General features: G+C 42.9%; 1 protein-coding gene across 3 annotated transcripts; it reads left to right on the top strand.

Annotated features, from left to right (window-relative positions):
* Nucleotides 1-1,327: 1,327 nt before the first annotated feature.
* RFESD (Rieske Fe-S domain containing) lies at nt 1,328-3,877 on the top strand. Of its 3 annotated transcripts, none has more exons than XM_041410561.1 (5): nt 1,328-1,476; nt 1,585-1,846; nt 2,602-2,782; nt 2,870-2,904; nt 3,107-3,877. In XM_041410561.1, exons 3-5 carry the CDS (start codon nt 2,641-2,643, stop codon nt 3,398-3,400), a joined length of 471 nt encoding a protein of 156 aa, XP_041266495.1. In that variant the 5' UTR covers nt 1,328-1,476; nt 1,585-1,846; nt 2,602-2,640; the 3' UTR covers nt 3,401-3,877. The 3 variants fall into 3 exon arrangements, with proteins under 3 accessions (XP_041266495.1, XP_041266493.1, XP_041266494.1); XM_041410559.1 differs by having other exon boundaries at nt 1,330-1,476; nt 1,585-1,859; XM_041410560.1 differs by lacking the exon at nt 1,328-1,476 and having other exon boundaries at nt 1,577-1,859.
* Nucleotides 3,878-21,650: the final 17,773 nt, after the last annotated feature.

Raw genomic sequence — 21,650 nt, 5'->3', positions numbered from 1 at the left:
AACAAAAGCTTGGGTTCTGAATGAAAATAACATCCAGGCAATTTGTGTAGCAACTGCCATCCTGCTGATCTTACCTGCTTCTTTAAGTATGACAAGGAAACATAGCGGGGGAAATTGAAAAAGAAAAAAAAAAAAAAAGTGTCCCGTGGCAGGGGTATTTTTCCTTTTACCCAAAATAGGGAAAATTTATTCAGAGCAGGGTACAGCAGTGAATTACCACAATTGACAAATCAAGCTCTGTTTCCAGCTGGAGAAGGACCCTTTACGCAGCTGGCAAACCTCTTTGCCGTTCCCACCAGGTGGCACCTGGCAGCAGGGACAATTCCGTCCATGTGTCTGCAGTGACTCAGAAAATATCGAAGCAGCCGAACTCTTAAAAAAATATCAGGAAAAAAACTGTTAGAAGGCTAACACTCCGCATAAGCCTGGAAATTTCAGAGAAATTGAAACAGAGCATTAGCCAACCACATGATGCGGTGAAAAAGGAAAGGAGTGACGTGTGGGTATGACTTAAAGGAGTGGTGTGTGTAAGACACAAGAGGCAACTGTTTTATTAACTGCAGTGAATGCAGTTAATAAAACGCACTCTGATTTTTCACTCTGCATAAGCCTGGAAATAACCTTTACTCTTACTGACTGAAGCGTGCTCACTTCCATGACTCGGAGTTGCTCCGGTAGCTCAGGATTCTGCCTTAGGATCTGTGAGGAGGCGATGTGACCTGTTTCCTCTTATCTAAGGGAAGAAAGTTGCCTTGAGAGTTTTCTTTGGGAGGGCCCCTGATGTGCTACTGTAGTCCTTAGTCTACATTCGTTTGTAGATAAACGTGCCAATATCAGCTGTGAAAGAAACTTTTTGACTACTGATTGCTTCCACAATTAGGCCACTCAGGGTCCAGGAAGTGCTGCTGATGGGGAGCCTGGATAATTTATTTGTGAAAGATCCAAGCTGAGCGTAAGTCATCTAAACGAGCTGGAGGTTAGTTGTATTCTAATACTGGTTGGGAGATACAAACTGATATATGTGTACACAAATACGTATGTGTGGGTCTGTTTCTTTTTCTACAGAAGTACGCATTTATATACACAGGGTTTTCTAGAGGTGTCATAATAAGAGAGGTTTTAACTACAGGCTTCTGCATTTTAGTATCTTTGCCAATTTGGAAAGTTATAGGGAGAGTCAGCCAAAAGGTGATAGCAAAAACTGGCGATTTCCTACTCTGGTTCCTGTGGTTAGCTTGCTTATCTCCTGAGAAAACTATGTGAATGATCATTCTGTGAGGATAGCAGTGACGTTTCACTTTCTGGGTAAGGCTGGGCGGCAGTTCCTTCCACTGGAAAGCAGGGAGTTGGCCTCAGCAGTTGATCACATGCAGACCAGTTAACAACTGGTCTTGGAAACGCCACACTGGCACTTAAACCGGTCTTCCCAGCACGGTGGCTTAAAAGGAAACCTGCATTTGCTGATCCTGAAGACAGGTCACATGTGGCTCCGAGCAGGGTTTTGGGAGCAGGCAGCAGTACTGGGCTCATGGTGAGGACAGCAGCAAGGGGAACTGAAAGCTCTCTCTGCTCTTCTCTTATCAGGCCAGCCCCAGCGTGTCCCTGGCTCTTATCAGCCCTGGCAGAGCCGGTTTCTGATGCGCTGAGCCTCTAAAGCCCCGCCACAGGGTGCTGCAGGGCCTGGCCCCGCTGCCTCCTGCTTGCACTTAAAGGGGCTGAGAAGCACCTTGTGACATATGGGGACAAGGCAGGGCAGTGGTGACAGACCGTGAAGGGAGACGATGTTGGACCTCATCATCCTCACCGTTCATTTCTTCATCTGCTTTCTCATCTCCATTGCAATCTGGTATGGACCAAAGGTACAGTGCAGCCCCCCGAAGCCAGGGAGACACCCCATCCTCCCCACATCCATGGTTCCCCTTTCTGTGTTTATGAAGACCTGGTTTAGCATTATTTTTCTGAGGAACCAAGGTTGTATTGGGCATTTGGGAAGACCGGGAACACAGCAGCTAATTGCAAGTAAATTCAAAGGGAAGGTTGCTTTCATAAAACTGCTTATATTCTCTCTTGTGAGAGGAAGAGTCTGCTATATGTTTGAAATATGTAAGAGGAGGGAAGGAAAGGCAGGAACATTTGCTAGAAATGTCAGGTTGAATACTGCTTCTCAATAAAAAATGTTTTCTTTCCTTTGCAGAATTTTAATCACTTTATATTTCTAGTCATACTATTATGTAAGAGTATTTGATTTACATGTAAATGTTACCTGTTGCATACCTGAACTGTATAGTATTTTACATTTGCCATCCTTACATTTGTTTGCACGTGGGTTTTGAGGGGTGAAAGTGGTTTAGGTGCAGAGTAAACTAATAGTGATTGAGAGTTTATCTTGCCTGAGCCTCAGGTATCTGGTTTCCAGCAGCTGGTTTTCCTTGTCCTGTCAGTTCTGTTAGTGAACACGCTAACATCACCAAGCTCTTGTGCTTTTCTAACTCTCCATGTTGATAGTCTTTCACTGAAACCTTTTCTCCCTCTCCTCTCTTGAAATCCAATGTGAATTGCTTTGTAAGTGACCTTTTCATTTATTTGCCCGTGCGTTTTAAGGATGTGGATTCACACAGCTCAAGCACAGGAGGAGCTGAAATGGAGCCACATGGTCTTATATTCATTGGCAAAGAAGAGGACATAAAGAAATCTCAAAGAATCACAGCCAAAATCGATGGCAGAGAAATCGTTGTTTTCTACCATGAGGGGAAATTTCATGCTCTGGATTCTCGCTGCTACCGTAAGATATTTGCCTGTGTGATCTCAGTGTTAGAATTAAGCGTAAAATCTGCTGCATAAAATAATATGGTATTCTTTCCTTTTTCAGACGAAGGAGGCCCTTTATGTCGTGGAGAAATAGAGGTATGTAAGCAAAATAAGAATAATGCAGAGGCATAGAGTCATGTGAAAACTCTATTGCATTTTTTGTAATGCTTTAATCTGAACATCATACAGAAAAAACCAGTCATATACATATAACTTCAGACAGTCATACAACCAAACATACCTTTTGTCCTAGAAGATGACTTGCTATCTTTTCTTCTTCTTCTTCTTCTTCCTGCAGGATATCGATGGACAAGCATGTATTGTTTGTCCTTGGCATAAGTTTAAGATCACCTTGGAAACAGGAGAAGGATTGTATGAAGGAATAAATCCTCAGGAGCCATCACCAACACCAAAGTGGCAGTCAAAAGGAGTCAAACAAAGGATTCATAAGGTCACAACAGACAATGGAAATGTTTATGTGAATCCTCCAAATTTGTCTGTGAGTTTTGACTCTGATTATTTTGCTGAAAAGTACAAAATTGGTGGTGAATCAGCTATCGGAAAACCAAGCCGCTTAGAAGCCATGGAGTAGGTCATGGACAGACAGCAGAATCTTGGGGAATGAACAAATGAAGAATCTTTGTTGGGAAACAGAAATGTACTGTGCCATGAAGATTGTCTCAAAATTAAAATCTAATATTTTTATGTTAAAGCACTGAAAAACATAGAAATGATAAAGATAAGATGCCCTGCATTGTCAGAAATATGACTGATTTTGTGCTGAGGATTTTTTTTTGCACTTGCATTTCAAACAAACTTAATTACAGCAGAGTGCCTCACAATATTTGATATTTTGCTAGAACTATTTTAATTTTAAGAGGGGATATAGTATACTACTGCTTATAAACATTGCTTCACAATTAAAAGTAGATAGGTGTAAAGGTTATCTTTATATACTTAACAGTTTATACTTCTAATGCCTGTAGTAAAAATGACATGGAAATTTCTACTTTTTGAGATATTTGTGTGATCTCTAGTCATTTATTAAATGCCACAAAGTGAAGCACAGAACTTCAGAATATTTTGGGGCAGTCTTTTATGCCTATTTGTGCATTACTACATTGAGTATATAGAGGTGTTTCTTTTCCTTCTTCTCACTGAATTCCTCTTGTTAGTTCATTGAAAAATGCAGCAAGGATTTATTACGTATAGCTTGTTCTTCCTGGTTCTATTGGTTAAAGAGGTGTTGATGATTCCTCGCGTGTGGAGACATGAGGCTTGACTCCATTTCAGAAGGCTGATTTATTATGTTAGATATTATATTAAAATGCTACATTAAGACTATACTAAAAGAACAGAGAGATCAGAAGGCTCAACAAGAAAGAACAGAACAGAATAGAATAACAAAAATGCTGTGACTGCTCACAGCCTTGGCACAGGTGGCTGTGATTGGTCATCAATGGAAAACAATCCACATGGACCAATCACAAATGCGCCTGTTGCATTCCACAGCAGCAGATAGTAATTGTTTACATTTCTCTCCTGAGGCTCCTCAGCTTCTCAGGAGAGGAAAAATCCCAGCAAAGGATTTTCCATAATATCATGGCTACAAAGAGGGAGCTGTTTGGTGTGGTATGTGAACTAGTGGCCCTTGTTTGCCTGTTTTTCTTTATTGTAACCACAGTTTTCTACTTTCATTTGAAAAAAAAAAAAAAAAAAAAAAAAAAAGTGCTTTCTGTGTAGAGGTAAAACCTGTGTTTTTCTCTGTGCGTTTGCTGTCCAATATCAGATCTGCCCCAAAAACCAGTTATAAGGAAGTTTCTCTCTGAGCTCTGCTGTACTCCAGGTTGTGGTGGGTTCTGCTGTTCAGCCTGTGAAGTGCAGAGACAGAACACAGAGCACCACAGAATAACTGAGGCTGGAAAACGCCTCTAATACCATCAAATCCAACCATTAATCAGCACTGCCAAGCCCACCACTAAACCCTTTCCCCAAACGCCACACCTACACCTCTTTTAAATACACCATTCTGCACGGCTGAAAATTCTTCAGTGTGGGTTTTTTTGTGTGATTTGTTGCTTTTTTGCAAAGTTCATTCATACCCAGGTTCAGTTTGAAATGCCTGCTCTCCATCTCTAAGTTCCTCTTGTGTTTGCAGCAGGCTGTCTTGCTTGTAATGTATGTCACAGGTAACTAGGCCTGTGTCAACACTGTTGTTGGTACAAATGTTGTTAGAAGTAGTGAGGCACAGGGAAGAGTCAAAGGAAAATTTGTACTGCATTTATCACAACAGAAAAAAAAAAAACCAAAGTACACAATCAATTAATTTCACTGCAGCTAAAATGAGAGGAAACCTCCTCTGGTCATACCTCCTTGACATGGTTTTTGCAGTTGTCAGGGAAAAATGTCACCTTGAAAATGCTGTTGAGCTGACCTACCCCAGTTCTGCATTTTATAAGAACTACAGCACGGAAATGCTTTTCTTGTCATCCTCCTCTTCCTCCTCCTTCTCTTTCTCTCCCTGACCACTCAGCAAGCCAGTGCCAATGATCAGATGCAAACGCCTGCTTTCTGTCAGGTGAATCACGTCTTGATTATCTGCTAGAAAATGCTGTTCTGCACTGACCAGCTCTGTGATTTGTTGGGCTTTACTACAATTTGTTTGCTTTTAAATGAATATGTCAGCTTCTCCTCTTGAAGTCACTAGGTAGATGGCAGGAAGGTGGAACAGGTACCTTGCTGCCATACACCTCAGCTGGTGCCCCAAGGGGCTTGGGTGGTGTCAGGGAGATGGAGAATTGCTGCCTTTCCCTCTCTCTTCACCCAGCTACCTGCACCTGATATTAAACTTGACCACAGATATTGTGTCCTAGTAAAAGACATGGACCATGTAAAAGGAGAGTATTTCAAGATCTTCAGATAGACCTGCATTAGCTCATGTGTTTGCTGAGATAGTATTTTTATTGACATTTCTTGAAGTAGTGCATTGCCAGAAATTGACCCTTTAAATTAATAAAGATGCAGCTCAGTTTAAGAAAGCACTGACTCTGAACAATACGCTATTATCTGTATGATGCTTAGAAGAATAATAAAAATAGGGAGTTTTATTTGAAAGCTTCATGGATGTGTTCATGCTAGTGGAAGAGTGCTCAGGATTCTGCAGAATTGCATTTACTGTCCAGAATTCAGGAAAGCGTTTAATCATGGACTTATGCTTAATCATACTGAATAAATGCAACTGCATGTCCAGGCATAGGTAAATCCTTTTTCTCCAGTAGTTCTCTTGCATCATAACTATCTGCAAGAGTTTATGGTTATTTTGCCTCTTTTTTTTTTTCTTAAGTGCTCCTTCCCAGGAAGGTTGTGTTAATTTAAAATCTAAAGCTTGCCCATTAGATTTCCTTCCCCTCAATTTTCCTGTTGATGATCACAGAAGGAACAGAAAATTATTAACTCAGGCAGCTGTGAACAGAGCAGGGAAGGTTGGTGGGCTGTTAGTTTTCTATTTTGTTTTACCTTTTCACCTTTCTGTTTTTCCCTCTTTCCTTTTCATTTCTTTTTTTCCTTTTTCTTCTTTTTTCTCTTTTGTCTTTTATTTTTATTTTTGACAGCAAATAACAAAGCCTCTCTTTCAACATATTAAAGTCATTACCTTTAAAAAAAAATGCATGCACCATTCTGAGCTTTGAAGTGCTAGACTATGCACCTAATTTGAAAATAATTTAAATATTTAATGTCCTACAGTTGAACACTCTGAGTCTATCTTTCCAGCCCTTTCTAGGTTCCTAGTTATAGTGGTACAAGTGCATGGAGACAGGGAAAGCACAGGGAGGGAGACAAGGAGTGGTTAAGTCAAGGCAATGATGCTAATGTGGCATTTAAGGAACAACGAAGAGGCAGAAGGAATGAGTAGCTGTGGGCAAGACGTCAGTGAGTTAGCGGCTGGATAACTACCCTTTCCCACACAGACGTGTTAAGGACAGCGATCAACCAAGCCATTCCGGAAAAGTGTTTTGTTTGTGGGGAGGGAAGTTTAGTTTAATTTGACAAAAATACTGTCTGTTTTTCATCACAGATCAGCCAGGCAGGAAGCAGAGTAATACATTCTGTTCTTTGGAAGGAAAATCTTTGTGACGATTCTGCAAGGCATTCAGTCTCTATAATAAGCAAGAAACTTGAAAACAATAAATATGTTATGTTATGCCATCATGGAATCATCTTTTCTAGAAAGACGGGTGAAAACTGTAGCAGTTTGAAGTGCAGCGTGAGCCTTGACCGGATGAGCCTGCGCTGCGACCCCTGATTAGACGGTGTTGACTGTAAGGTGGCATTGTGCTCTTCCTTCTATTTGTAGTGCCTTGTTTTGCAATGCTCCCCTTATTAAATTAAGGACCCTTTCAATGTAAAACGTGCCATTAAGCTGGGACTGAGAAGTTCATTATGGAGCATAAACTTGGGGGAAAACAGTTTGCAGGATGGCAGGACACAGAGACAGAAAAGTGTTCATTCTGTAGGAAAGCAATTTTTAAAACAGTCTTTCACCACTGAAGCCCTTTTCAATAGCTTTGTGCAGTTCGTAATTTTATACTTAATATTGGAAAGAAATCAGATCTAAATTTTTTATCTCTGGTTCCTGAAATCAGAAATATCTGGTTCCTTGCTGCTGGTACAAACACGGACTGTGAGAGTCAGTTCACTGACCCCCATCCCTCTGCCCCACTGGCTTGATGCAGCGGCGGCTGGCCTCCAAGGGGAAAGCGATTGCCCCTTCAGGATGTCCTGGCCAGCTGTGGCCAGCACCACCAGCAGCACTGGGGCACTCTCCCGATCCTTGCTCCAGTCAGGAAAGCACCAAAGGCTTTTGCCTTGAGGGACGAGGATCTGCAGAGAAAGGGCTGCAACCCAACAGGAGGAAAAGAGACGGACTCCAGCGGTAGTGTAACCCTGATTTATTGGCTCCAGACAAACTGACAGCTGAACACCCCAAACTGAAGTCTGACACTAACTTTTAAAGAGGAGAAGATACAGAGATGGAGTCAGCTCTTCAACTAATCAGCGAAAGGGTGGGAGTGGGGAGAGGGTGACGGACACAATGGAATAACCAATAGGAAAAAACCTAGGGAGGGGTCCTGGCCCCCGAACCAATCACTCGATGCCCTGGCTAGAAGATTCTAGAGGAAAAGGATGGGCCGCCGAGTGACAGACAGGGCACCAGGGAGGGACTAAGGAACTGATACCTGGGTCGCTAATGGGAACGGGGAGGGAAAACTGGACTGACTGGGCGAGTGAGGGGAGAGAGAGCCAGGGCAGAACCACTACAAACACAGGGGTACATGGAACAAACCAATTTACAACGTAACCGGGCTAAGGCATATGAAACACACCACAACAGCTTGACAACTTCTTTCCGTGGTTACTGGGGGAAGCAGGGGATGGGGAATGGAAATAATACTAGTGGAGAGGTCCTTCAGCCTTTGTGTGTGTGTGGGGAGGCTGCCCTTCGCTGGCAGAGCCCTGCGAGAGCCTCTGCCACTGCAGACGCGGCTGGGGCTGCACATGAGGTGTCCAGGGTCATGGCTTTCTGCTGGGCCAGCAAATTCAGCCAGCTCCATCAGCAGATGAGCAGGCGCTGTGCTGAGAGAGGCAGGAGTCAGTGAGGTTTCAGGGCATGTGGCAGGCAAATTGGGTCAATTCTTCAAACTCCATTCTGCGAACGCTGTTTTTGATGTGGCATTTATTCATGCAAACCCATGGATTTCATTAAGTGGATTTTTTAGCTGAATGAAGAGTTGCGCACGGTTTTCAGCCTTTGCCACCTATAAACTACTGAAGCAGACTAAAATGAAGGTGACAGTTTTGCCTGTGGGTAAGAAAAACTGGAAAATCAGTGTAGATGTCCTAATTTGCCCATTTGTGACTCTTCCTCCATGAGATGAAGAGTTCCCTGACAAGCACTACTTGAACAGTGGAATTGTTCTCCTGAAAGGTGTCAGAGAAATGTGGTTTATTGTTGCCAACAACAGTAGTTAGAAGTTCAAGGTTTATGAAGACAACTCCAGAAATAATTATTCTACCTGAAAGTAAAATGTGTATTATCTTTTTAAAACAAAAAAAACCCAAATAATTATTAACTTAATTATTAATCAATTAATTTATTATTATTAATTAACATAATTGTTCAAATTACAATTCATTTTTGCTGCAGCTGTGGTTGACTAAGGACCCAGAAAACGCAGAGATTACCAGTAAAGGTAATCCCTCTTTATTAAGGCAGTCACTACAGTGGAAAAAATGGTGAGGTTCTTGCCCCTACTAAGGTAGGTCAGCTGCACCTGAAGGTTTTCTGGTTTTTTTAATGTATGTATGTGAGTTGTTTAATGAGAGGTTTCACCTCTGCACACATATGTCCTTCCTTGATTTCAAATAACATTTAGATTTACATTCAAGGGAAAACTATATATTTTTTAATTACTGTCTGTGCTGAACATCCCCTTCTCCCTCCCCCCACCCCCCCAAAAGAAAAAAAAAATTGCATATTTATTTGACACAGATTGCTCCAGGAAAAACTAAATACTTGTGTAGCTTTGTTTTGGCCCAGGAAAGCACAGAAGAGTAGTGAAGTGATGCCCCCCCTTACATTCATTATAAGGCCTTGAGTATTCCTGGCATGGCACTGGCTCAGCACCCAGGAGACCGGCATGCCATCATTTGAAAAGCCAAGGATGCTCAGGATCAGCAGAACTTCCCTGGAGGCTGTGTCACCTTGCAGTGCTTATGATATTTTTCATGAGACTCAGCACTGAAAGAATACCTGAAGCTAACAGTAAGTTTGGAGGCGCAGGTGTTCACACCAATTTTCATTATCAGTTTTCTTGTGCTAAGCAGAATGGAGGTTTGATGTTAACTGAAGGGATATGCAAGGTACTGCACCTGGATCAGGGCAATGCCAGGAACAAATACAGGCAGGGCAGAGAGAATGGAAGCTGTGAGGAGAAGGACTTGGGGTGTTGGGAGATGAGAAGCTCAAGATGAGCTGGCAATGAACTCAGACCGCCCAGAAAGCCAAAAATGATCTGGAGCAGAAAAAGCAATGTGGGCAGCAGGTAGAGGAAGGTAATTCCACACTTGCACTCAGGTGAGACCCTGCCTGCAGTGCTGCAACCAGCTCTGGGGTCCCACTACAGAGGGATGTGGACCTGTTGGAGCAAGTCCAGAGAAGGCCACGAAGATGACCTGAGGCTGGAACTGCTCTGCTATGGAGACAGACTGAGAGAGCTGGGGTTCATTCTGGAGAAGAGAAGGTTCTGGGGAGATCTTAGAGTCCCTTCCAGTCTGTAAAGGTACTCCAGGAGAGCTGGACAGGGACTTTTGACAAGGGCCTGGAGTGACAGGTCAAGGGGAAATTGCTTCAAAATGAAAGGAGGCAGGTTTAGATTAGGTTTTGGGAAGAAATTCTTCCTTGTGAGGGGACACACCCAGACACAGGTTGGCCAGAGAAGCTGTGGCTGCCCCAACCCTGGAAATGTTCAAGGCCAGCATGGATGGGGCTTTGTATGAGCAGGTCTAGTGGGTGACATCCCTGCCCACAGCAGGGGTGTTGGAACTAGACACCCTTTAAGTGTCCCTTGCCACCCAAAGCATTCTGTGGTTTTATATGATGTGATACTCTGGTTACTTTTCCCATTGTTTTTTAATAGCAGATGGCTGTGAAACTGAAGCAGAAAAAAAAAAAAAATTAGAAATGTTTCCTAGTTTTGGTATAGAGTATTATTCTTCTATTAAAAAAGTACAAATACTCTAACTGAAACAATAAAAATGCTAAATGTGGCATTTATCCAAACATTCCCCCCACACCTTGCTACTGCAAAACAGAAACAAGAAGGAACCCAAAATTTCCCTTGGGCTAGAAAAAATAAATCTTGACTTCTTATCTTTTGAAGTTCAAATGGGACAAAACCAGAGCTGTTCTAAGTTCCCTTCCTGAGATGACAGATAAATGACGAAGCACATTGTGGCTGCCCCTTGCTCAGGGCAGCAATTTTGCTCTCCCACAGAGGTGACAGGCTGTCCTGTTACCGCAGCTGACATATTTACCCCCTCCTTACCTGTATTAGGCAGCTTGTCACAAAGCTCCCAAGCCCTCCCTGTCCCTGGCTCTGCAGAGCTCACCTCAGAGCAGGTGTGGCTTGGTCCACTAAGTCTCAGATTTGCTTGACAGTCTGTGTCTAAAGGATTCTTGTATCAGCAGGTTCAGCCGGAAACACAGGTTTACAGTCTCTGGCCTTGTAGAATGCACAGTAACAAAGGAACAAAGCATCTACAGATACACTTTATGGGGTTTTATCTGTATTCTGCCCAGAAGTGAGTGTTCCCCGGACTTCCAGTTAATGTACCCTGCAGGCATTCCTGCAGAGGGTGTGGGTGTGTGTGGGTGTGTTCCATTCAGAAGCTGCCTGCAGCTTCATGAGTTCAGTTGTCCCAGTCTCCAACAGCATTTTATGCACTTTTGAAGGCATGTGCACCAAAACTGAACATGCTGGAGTGCATTAATTATGCAAGTACACAGGCATTTCTTTCTGCAATTCCCTCCTGCTGTTCCAGTCTGAGGACAAACCACATTGCCCATCAGAGACGGTGGGGGAAAGGAGGAAGGAATATCTTTTGTCACTGTCACACTCCTCCAAGTCCCTTTCTGCACGAGTTCCAGATGGGAAGAATATCAGTTTATTCAGACAGAGTTGTTCCAGCTGAAATAAAAAAAAATTTAAAAAAAAAAAAAGCAACTTCACATCTACAAATTCCTGGTGTTTAGTTTTAAACAGCTGGATGACATGGTCTGCAATGTCATCTCTAAACTTCAGGGGGGATATAAACATTAATTACAAGTGAATGTTGCTAACAAAAATTGCTCTCAAGGTCTTTCACGTATCACCCATATACAAGTTTCCTTGCATCCAGGGAAATGGAACAGTGGAGGGCAAGCTACACGACGACCAGCAGAATTCAGGCCTTTATTTCAAAGGGGAGGAATTGAGTTTCCAAAACAAGCTTCCTTCACTCCTTGTAAGATCTTTTCTAGCCCGGCAGTGCACATCTGAGCTGATTGCAGCTGTGTCCCATCCTGCTGAGTGTGGGGCATGTGTGATGCTTTCTGCTGAGAAGGGATCATGGCATGACACCCTGTGGTACCTGGGAATTCACTGTAGTCACAGGCTTATTTTAATTAGGGTTAAAGGGAACTATGGCACATGGCTATGCATATATATGCAAATTATGCAAGGTTTCTGAGTAAACAAAGCTCTGTCTGCCAGGAGGCAGCAAATGGTGAATTGTAAATGACATACCTTCGAGATCCTGTCTTCCTTCAGATGTTCATCCTTTTCAGAGCTTGATAATCCAGATTCCAACAGAAAAAATAGAAGCCTTAGGATAAGGAGTATTGTAGTACCTGTAAATCAGTGGTGCAGCAGAGCTGCTGCCCTCTCTCTTGTCTCGCGCCACTTTGGAATAGGCAGTTGACCATGGACAATTTCTGCCTTGTTGGCCCTGTGTTCCTGCTCCCTCTGGGTGGCTGAGGAGTTGTTTGTGGCCAATCTCCTCCTTCTGAAGTGGCTGCCTGGCCCTTGTCCAGCACACTGGCCACAACACAGCCACCAGCAGGGTGACCTCCAGCAACCCAGCCATCTGTATGGGGCCAAATCCCAGCCAGGAGGATGAGGCCTTCAATTGAAAGCCATATGCAGATATGATGGAGAAGATGTCTCTAGACCAACCAGCTGCAGTCTTCCCGTTACACAAGAGTTTGGGTGCTCAGAAGCCCCTGGCAGCTTCTTCTCTCCAACGAGTGCTGGTGGAGAAGCTGCTGGAAGAGCTGCTCCACATCCACAGCCTTCTGTGCAGAGGGCTGCTTCAAAACTTTTCAGGTTTTTGGGCTGAGAACAAGGTTCTGATGTGTGCAGGTGAAGGTACTGGTGGAGTTTTTGGTTGAAAATTATATGGGGAGGTGATGGCCGGCCTCTCTTGTCCATCAGCTGAGGAGACCCCCATGGCCAGTGACAGGTACGAGGAGGAGCTAGAATGTTGTCACAGCCTGAGGCTTGGGATTCCAGAAACCTCAAAGTCAAGAAGACAACAGGGGAAGGGCTCTGGGTGGGTTTTGCTTCAGGTATTCTTGACTTCCAAGACGCTGCTGTGCACATTTGTGCTTTGTAGACAAGCATTTGGATGAGTGAAGCAGAAGAGCAGAACAGATGGGATTACCAGGCAAAAACCTGGATGGATGTATTCCTGTCTCTGCCAGACATGGTCAAAGAAGATTGGAGACACATGGGTGGAATCCAAAAGGCAGGTATATTTCAGCTTCACAAATACTGGAATAAGGTGTCTTGGGGAGTGAGGTACTTTCTGCTGTGCCTCCCAAAAGCAGCCCATCTCTTGTGATTATTTGATTCCTCATGCCACTGCAATAATACATTGTAACCCAAAATCGGAGGTTTTTTTTCTCAAATGTATTAGGAATGTGTTTAATCAAATTCCAAAATTTTCTCTGGAAAAACAAAGAAAGTGTAGCTGCCAACTTCAGAGGATTTTTGCTCAGCTTGTACTTCGTCACAGCTTCATCCAGTCTGTTTTGGGGTGGGTGAACTGTGCAAGATATGATTGATGAAAACCAGCATCTTCTCTGCAGAACTGAGATAGTGATTTGGCAATTGGTAAAACATATCCAGGCTGTCTTCTGCCAAGCATTAACCCTAAACTGCCTGGTTTAGGCACCTCCAGCTTTGCTTCCTAAAGCCCCTGAGGATGTGGCAGAGTCCCTGGGATATGTAGAATGGCAGATAAGTCTTTCAGAGGAAAGGAGGTAAATTGAGCTTTCTTTGGTTAAAAACAAGAACTGACTTCAGCTTTTCCTGCCTGTGGGGTGGACAGGTTTGCAGGGTCCCTCCAGGCAAATGAAAACCAAAGACAAAAAAAGATTGGAAGCCAGGGAAAATGAAATGGAATGTTGGCCAGGAAAGGAGGAGGAGAGAAGAGGAATGGGACAGAAAAAACGCAAGAGGATCCAGCAAGCCAAGAAGTCCTGGTGTATCCCAGGCTATGCTGCTCAGGCTCTGTCTTTCCCAATTCTAAGTGCTGCTGTAAGTCAGAATGACATGGAGCTGTGTCAGGGGGTCTTAGGTTAGATATCAGGAAACAGTTTTCTATCCACGGATTGGTTGAGCTCTAGAACAAGCTCCCCTTGGTCATTGCACCAAGCCTGACAGGGTTCTAGATGTGTTTGGACATGGTGAGATTCATGAAGCTGTGTGGTGCAGGGCAGAAGCTGACTTCAGGATCCTGATGTGTCACTTCCAACTCAGGACATTTTATGATTCTAATTTGGCCCAAATTGCTGGCAAGGGCCGGTGAAGAACAGCACTGTGCAGAGTGTGGAAAGAGCTCCATGGCCCCCTCACCCTCCACCCTGAGTCCTGCTATGTGGCATGGGGGCCCTCTGTGCCTCTGCACATGCACAGGGCTCTACGGGCATCACCCACAAGGAGAAGATGCCAGAGCGATCCCATCATCAAAGCCAACACTAATTATCTTCTGGGCTGTAGTGACCCTTCCCTGGGTGAACTCCTGACCTTGAAGAACACTGGCTGGTGAGGAGCCAGGTCAGGACCCTAAACTTCAGCAGAAAGAATTTCCAGATGTACAAAGAATTAGTGGGTGAGACCTGCTGAGATCTGTCCTTAGGAACAGACAACCTGATCAGAGTTGGCAACCCTTTAAAGAGACTTCTTGGAGCAGAAGACCTTTCCAAGCTGCTGTGAAAGGAACCATGTAAGGTGGACAGGAAACCACCACAGATAAGCAGGGATCTTCCTAAACTGAGGAGTGAGGGAAAGGCTCTGCCAATGGGAGCAGGGACTGGTGACCTGGGGAGAGTCCAGGGATATTGTCTGGATATATAAGGATGGGATCAAGAAGGCCAAGGCAAAAATGAGACAGGGCTTGGAAAGGGGTGTGAAGAGTAACAAGAAGGGATTCTATAAGGACATCATTTGGGAAGAAAGGCCAAGACAGTGTACCCCTGATAAATGAGAAGAGAGAACTGGTGACAGCAGATATGGAGAAGGCTGAGGAACTCAGTGAGTTCTTTGCCTCACACTTCAGTGGCCATCAGGTTTCCTGTGTCTCTTGATTCCCTGAAGCTGCAGGTGAGGGTTGGTGAAATGAGATCACCCCCGTTGTCAGTCAAGAGCAGGTTCAAGAGCACCTGATGGAACTGAATGGGCACAAGCCTTTGGGACCTGGTGAGAGGCATCCCAGTGCCCTGAGGGAGGCATGATATGCCAGGACACGCTTGTGATGTTTGTAAAGTCACAGCAGCCAGGCAAAGTCCCTAGTGACTGTGAAAATGAAAGTATCATTCCTATTTTTAAACAGGGCGTAAAGGGACTGCTGACCAATCTGTGGCCTTCTGTGATATAGTGACTGCAAGGACTCACAAGGGAAGACTGACTAGTGTCATCTACCTGAACTTCTGTAAGGCCTTTGATGCCACAGTCCCATATGGCATCTCCATGTCCAGATTAGGGAGACATGCAGCTGAAGGTGGACTGCTTGATGGATAAGGAGTTGGCTGGGTGGAGGCAGACAGAGTTGTGGTCCAGTGTCCAGGTGGAGGCTGATGACAAATGGTGTTCCTCTTGTGTCTTTGGGCTGGTGCTCTTTACTGCTTTTGTTGATGACACAGACAATGGGATTTAGTGGACCCTCAGCACTTTTGCAGATGACACCAAGCTGGTTGGTGCAGTTGGCACAAGAGAAGGATGGGATCCATCCAGAGGCACCTGGACAAACTTGAGTAGTGGGCCCATGACAACCTCATGAGTTTCAACAAGGTGAACCTTGGTGCTGGTGCTGCATCTGGGTTAGGGCAATCCCAGGCATGAGCACAGACCTGGGGAAGAAATCCTTGGAAGCAGCCCTGTGGAGAACAATGGATGCTGGTATCCGCTGGTGGATGAAAAGCTGGACATGAATAACCGATTTCCAAAAACAGATTTATTTATGTCCTTTTATGATAAGCTATTTCACACACAACAGAGAATTATGATGCAGCAAAGGCTCTAAGCAGCCAAACACCTCTGGGAGAGGCTGCCCCTCTGGAGTAAGTAATACAAGGGTGCAGGATAATTCAAGAGGCTACAAATCTAAAATTAAGTGAATTTCTCAAAGCAGTAAGGACAACATTGAAATCCATGAAGAACATTCAGTTTTCACACACTGTTCATCCTCTCTTGCTGCCCTGATAATTGCTTCTATATTTACATGTATGCAGACAGAAAAGCAGGCTGAAAACTAGAAAACAGCAGTGAAACCATAACAGCAAGGAAAACAAGAAAATAGAAATTGTGAAAGCAAATTCAAAAGGAAACAGCTGAGTGAAAGGCTAATTCTGAAATGGCTCTGTGAATTTTAATAAATTGAAAGGTTTTCTTAAATATTTTTTTAAATATGAAATGGTCATCCAATGGTAGATATTTAACACCTGTATAATGAAAGTTAATTAACAATGTCCTATGCCTTTTGATTCAGGAAATGTGCAGTTGTATAAAAATTAAGATCTATTTATGATTCTTTGAGACCTTACAACTTTTATAAGTGAATAACTGTTTTTATATGCACAGAGGCTATGGCAGATATTTGTATATCTAGGTATAATCTTTGTTCTTTAATTTTCTCTTCTTAAAAATGGATATTAACTCCTATTGCTGACATTATTACATAATTTTAATTTAACATAGCTAAAGAACATTATCTGCAATCATGTTGAATGTTGTTAGTAAGAAAAAGTTAAGCATGATTTTAGCAAGAAAAACTAGAAACTTGTACATTACTGAAAAAACATGTGGGCGGCCAAAGGGCTGAGCTTCTGCAGAAGCACGTTAAAGCAGTTTGAGGCACTTTTCTCTGTAAAATTCATGCGCTGGGTCACTCAGTCTTAAGCACTTGTCCAGGGGATCATAAGGTGGATTAAAATAGCTCAGAACTTTCAAAACATGCTGAGTGTATGTCATCCCTTCCCTGGCCCTAAATGTCAGCAGCATCTCTGGCCAGGGTGGTAGTTTCCTGAGTGCCTTGTGGGAGAGGACACTCAGGCAGCAGAGATTTATTGAAGGGGTTTGATCAGTATGTGTGGCCAGTCAATCCCAGAAGGGATCTTTCCCTGCTCCCTAGTGAGGATCATATGCTACTTCCCCATTCTTTGTGATGCTTGCTCCATGCACTTCTCCCTGCAGCCTCAGCTCAAGCTCAAGTCAAGCCTTGGGGAGGGGAATCAGGGCAGCCTGGGATGGGGGTGTTGCTCCTCTGCGTGACATAATGGTCTGTGTCTGCCTTGTGGCAATTGCTTCCCTTTCTAGAACAGCAGAAACAACATATGAAGTACTTTATGTTTTTGGTCCTTTTACCTTCATTACAATGCAATTTGTAACACTCATTAAACTATGACACAAGAACTGTGAGGTGCAGCTCTGCATCTACAGTTGGGGGCTTTCATCAGTGTGAGTGGGGTTTCTTCTGCAGCATGTTGTGCTTTCGGCCCTTCACCTCTGAGGCAGGTTGGGGCATTTAGGCATCAGATGGGCCCTCTCCTCGTGGCACAGGACCTTGTTTCTTTCACTGCCAAAACCAACAAGCTTGTCGGGTGATTCTTATGTGGCACATCTGCAGCAGCAGACCTGGCTCTTATTTTCCACATCTAACCCTCACGGGGTTAGCAGATTTCCACAGCTTGTTAGTTGCTTGCACAACTCTGTTCTGCCACAAACTGGATCTGGTTTTAAATTTAAAAGTGACATACATTTATCTTTCTCCTTCTCCTCTCATCAGATAATTCCCCACCCCCTTCATATTTTTGTTTCAATATTGCACTGATGCCTTTTCCTTGGTCCTAAAATTAAGAGCCAGACATGGTTAAGGGATAAAGGGTTTTTACTTTGGTATTGAATAAGGATTTTTTACGGTGTGACACTTCTCCAAGGTGGAATACTCAGAAATGCACACAGACTGTAGATTTCGTGTAAAGTTTTATAGACCTTGTAAATTAGCATATCTAACAAAGATGCTCTAATTAGAGGTTTGAATGAATAGCATGATATCTCCTTGCGCTGAAGTATTCCCCCTTAGATGGGCCTAATCCAAGCTTACAGGATGTATTCTGGAAGGGACCTTGGTTTCTCAAGATAGTGTAGGATTTCTGGCCTCCAGCTGCGAGGCCTTTAGGATGTTTGGTCTTGTGGCCTAACAGAATACCAGGACTATGGTAAGTTATCAGACTTAAAGAATTACATGTATGCATACTAAGGGCACAGAGAATACATAAAAGGTATATAAAAGAAAAGGCAAAAAATTGTCATGGCATCAGCACTGGTATTACTTGATCTGATTCACTAAGACTAGAAAAAAAAAGTAGTAAATATAGATGTTAATAAATGGGCAGGATTAGATAAAATCAGCCATAAGAAACTGTGAGAAGAAAAAAAAATTGTGTCTGGGGTCTATGTATCATAGGAGGCCACCAATATATTCAAAAACTCTTTTAGCAAGGCCTGGAAAACGCCAAAGCAGTGGGACCAGCTACCAATCCTGGTGAGATGACACAGTCTGTGAGAAAATTAGATCCAGGGATGAACACAGTCTCTTGGGAAGCTGTTGGAAAGGCTCCAGTGAAGTTCAGCATTACTGGTTTCTGGAGGAAGGGTGATAAGTATGCCAATAAAAGGGGTCGTGTGGACATAATAATCCTCTTTCACTTTCAAAAAGCCTTTGAGAAGCTTTTTGCAAAGCTTATTAAACTTTGTAAAGAAAATAAGTTGCCACAAGATTGGATGAGAGGTTGGTTTTGGAGTTGAAAGCTGATATAATAAGAGGAAGTGAGGGACAGGGCTTAGTGGTCACTCTCCAGGAAGGAGGAGATTTATGCAGTCAGGGTATAATTCAGGTCAGAAGGGACCTCTGGAGGCCATCTAACCCAGCCTCCTCTCCAAGCATGTCTAAAGGGCTAAGGTTATGTAAGGACTTCTTCAGTGAAACTTGAATATGTCCAAGGATAACCATTCCACAATTTGACACAAAAGCCTTAGAATTTGAGCTGTTTTTTCTTGATGCCTCCACCTGTGACCTCTAGCAAGCAGTGATATCTGTTGGGCTGGAGAGACATTGGGCTCTGGCTGTGAGTGCCTGTGCCATGCCTGAAACAGTCTTGAATATGCAGTGTGGGGTTGAACTTGGTGGTCCTTAAGGTCCTTTTCAACTCAAACCATTCTGTGGTTTATGTGTGGAAATAAAAAAAAAATTGCTTCCAAGTTTGAACAACACTACATGACTTTTCTGGCATGGTTATGCTGAGAAAAGCTACTGTCCCTCCACTCCTTTCCCACACACACACACACACAGATGGCTTTTGTTGATGGGGATGTGGCAGATAGCTACAACAACAAAAAACCTGCTTTTTGTCTGCTGGTGCTTTGTCCGAGCAGGGGGTCTTGGCTGGCAGATCCTACAGCAGCCATGTCTACTCTGGACAAGCACCAGTAAAGCCAAGCCTATCTCAGGATTTTTTTTTTTTTTTTTTTTTTTTTTTTTTTAGTATTAGGAGGAAACAGGTCTATACAGCAAAGTGTATTAGTGTTATTTGGAATTATATTCTTTCATAAAAAATAATAAATAATTTACCTGTTCTACGGCAACACGTTTTCTCTTGCACCTGAAGCGAACTACACCAGCATCACAGCAGCAGCAGCAGCAGCAGCTTTGTGCAGTGTGCAGATTCACCTAATTATTTGGTTTGGCAACGACTTTGACTTCAAGTACATTAAATCTCCTCACTGTCCTGAAAATAAAGGCCGGATAATTCTGCATGGATCAATGCACATAAGGCTACAGCTTTCACTAGGGAAAAATCCTCCTCCTTGACTTGCCTGCACTTATTTCCTTTCACTAGCAAATATCATTCCCCTTTGTCATTAACGACTGTGTATTTGTTTTCAGTGCTGAGGTACTCACTGGAAAGCTACAATGGAAATGGTTTGAAAAAAAATATGTTCCAGGACAAACTTCACAAGGCAGAATATGCGATTGTTTCCTGGACCTTGTCAAAGACTCCCTTCTCTGCAGTTTAGTCTCTGTTTGTTTGTCAGCAGCAATGGCAAATGCTTGGTGTATGAAAGGTTTGCTGATCACAGGAGGGTATTCAACTTTCCGATTGCCAAACAGAGAACAGTCAAGCAATCCTCTGTAATCCTCTCAGTTAAACAATCTTTTACAGCTTTCTCTTGCAGTGCCCATGTAACTTGTAGAATGCATCTAGGGTAGGGGTGAAAAGAAACTTCCCTATTCTTGGTATTTATTATCCTGCCAAAGTGAACTCATTTCCTTTCCTGTTTTGTTTGTTTGTTTATTTGAAATGCATTGCACAATCCCTGAGCAATGCAAGCAAAAATAGGATTATGGACCTACTTTGACAGGAGAACAGACAGCATTCTCCAATTTTAATGCTTGCTTTTTAAATATTGTTTTCAGTCATCTGATTGCTGGAAAACCGTTATTAAAACAGTTCAGTGTATTTTGAGTATGTAAACTTTAAGTGTTGTTCATCATCTGAGATGAATCTCACATCCACCATCTGCACACCTTTCCCAAAGCTGATACTTCTGTCAGTCCCAAGTAGTTTCCCAGGTGACTGAAGGAAGAAGTGAGAGGAAAACAAAAATGTTTTCTGTGACCTTCCATCTCAGTTGGTACTCCTACCCTTGTCACCCCTAAGCAGGACTAGGTCTGCCGCAATAATAAGCTATGTTAATTAGAGTTTGAGCTAGTTGGGTCACTCCTCATTAGTACTGCCTTATTTACCAGTCCAGTTTTTCTTGGTATTACAACTATCTGTATGAGTGTCCACATCTGCATGTGTGGATGTGTTGTAGTTATAATATGCATGCATGTATTTTAAACATATGGTTATATAAATCTGTGTATGCAGACTTGTGTCTGTATATGCATGTGCACATTTATTTCTGTTTTTAGCTATTTATGCATTTAGCTATACCAGGTCAGGCTCATTAGTGATGTGAAAAACTTTTCTCCCAAAGGTTTCCTCATTTTCAATGGGTAGATTGCTACAAATGAAAATTTAAGAATTCCAAGAGATCTTCAGTGACCTTTAAAAAGTACACAAATAGTCATGGTTGCAAAATGTTGAGTGCTCTGTTGACTCACAACATGATGTATTTGGACGCCACTGAGGCTTTGGATGTGGACAGGGATACATCACAGTCAGAGGATCATCTGGGGAAAAAGCCAGTGGTTTCCTGTGATACTTTTTAAAACTTACCTATGAAATATACATTATAACTTTTTTCCAGGATGAAACAAAAACACAACCTCCACTTGTCATTTGTCTTTCAGTTTTCTAGAGCAAAGCTAGATTGAAAAGCAGAAGCTAGAATGGGATAAAATGTGTGAAAACAAACAGGGTGGGAAATTATCTGTTGTTTTGTTCTTTGGGTTTTTTCTTTTTCAGAAGTCCCTATACAATTTATAATAAAAATAATAAATTAGCACTCATTAGCAGACAATAATACTTACGTTTTATTATAATGGTCTTGCCATTCAGTATTATACCTGTATAAAACTTTGTTAGTGACATCAAATGTCATCTCCTAAAGTTCCAAATAGTGGAACAGTACTTTTCTCAAAGTACTCAAAAAAACCCCAAAGATTGTTGCAAGCAAAGCTCTATTCATTATTCTGTTGGTAATCGTGTCAAGTTCTGTTTTGAATGAGTTCTTGCC

Source organism: Onychostruthus taczanowskii, unplaced genomic scaffold (genome assembly GCF_017590055.1).
Source record: "Onychostruthus taczanowskii isolate IOZ18803 unplaced genomic scaffold, ASM1759005v1 scaffold328, whole genome shotgun sequence".
NCBI classification, from domain to species: Eukaryota; Metazoa; Chordata; class Aves; order Passeriformes; family Passeridae; genus Onychostruthus; species Onychostruthus taczanowskii.
The sequence above is the reverse complement of the archived record's forward strand: the minus strand, read 5'-3'. Positions and strand labels throughout refer to the sequence as shown.

Coding starts and splice junctions, on each gene's coding strand:
- RFESD (XM_041410559.1), top strand. CDS start 1,782: ATGTTGGACCTCATCATCCTCACCGTTCATTTCTTCATCTGCTTTCTC. Junction 1,860..2,601: donor CAATCTGGTATGGACCAAAG/GTACAGTGCAGC, acceptor GTGCGTTTTAAG/GATGTGGATTCACACAGCTC. Junction 2,783..2,869: donor TCTGGATTCTCGCTGCTACC/GTAAGATATTTG, acceptor TTCCTTTTTCAG/ACGAAGGAGGCCCTTTATGT.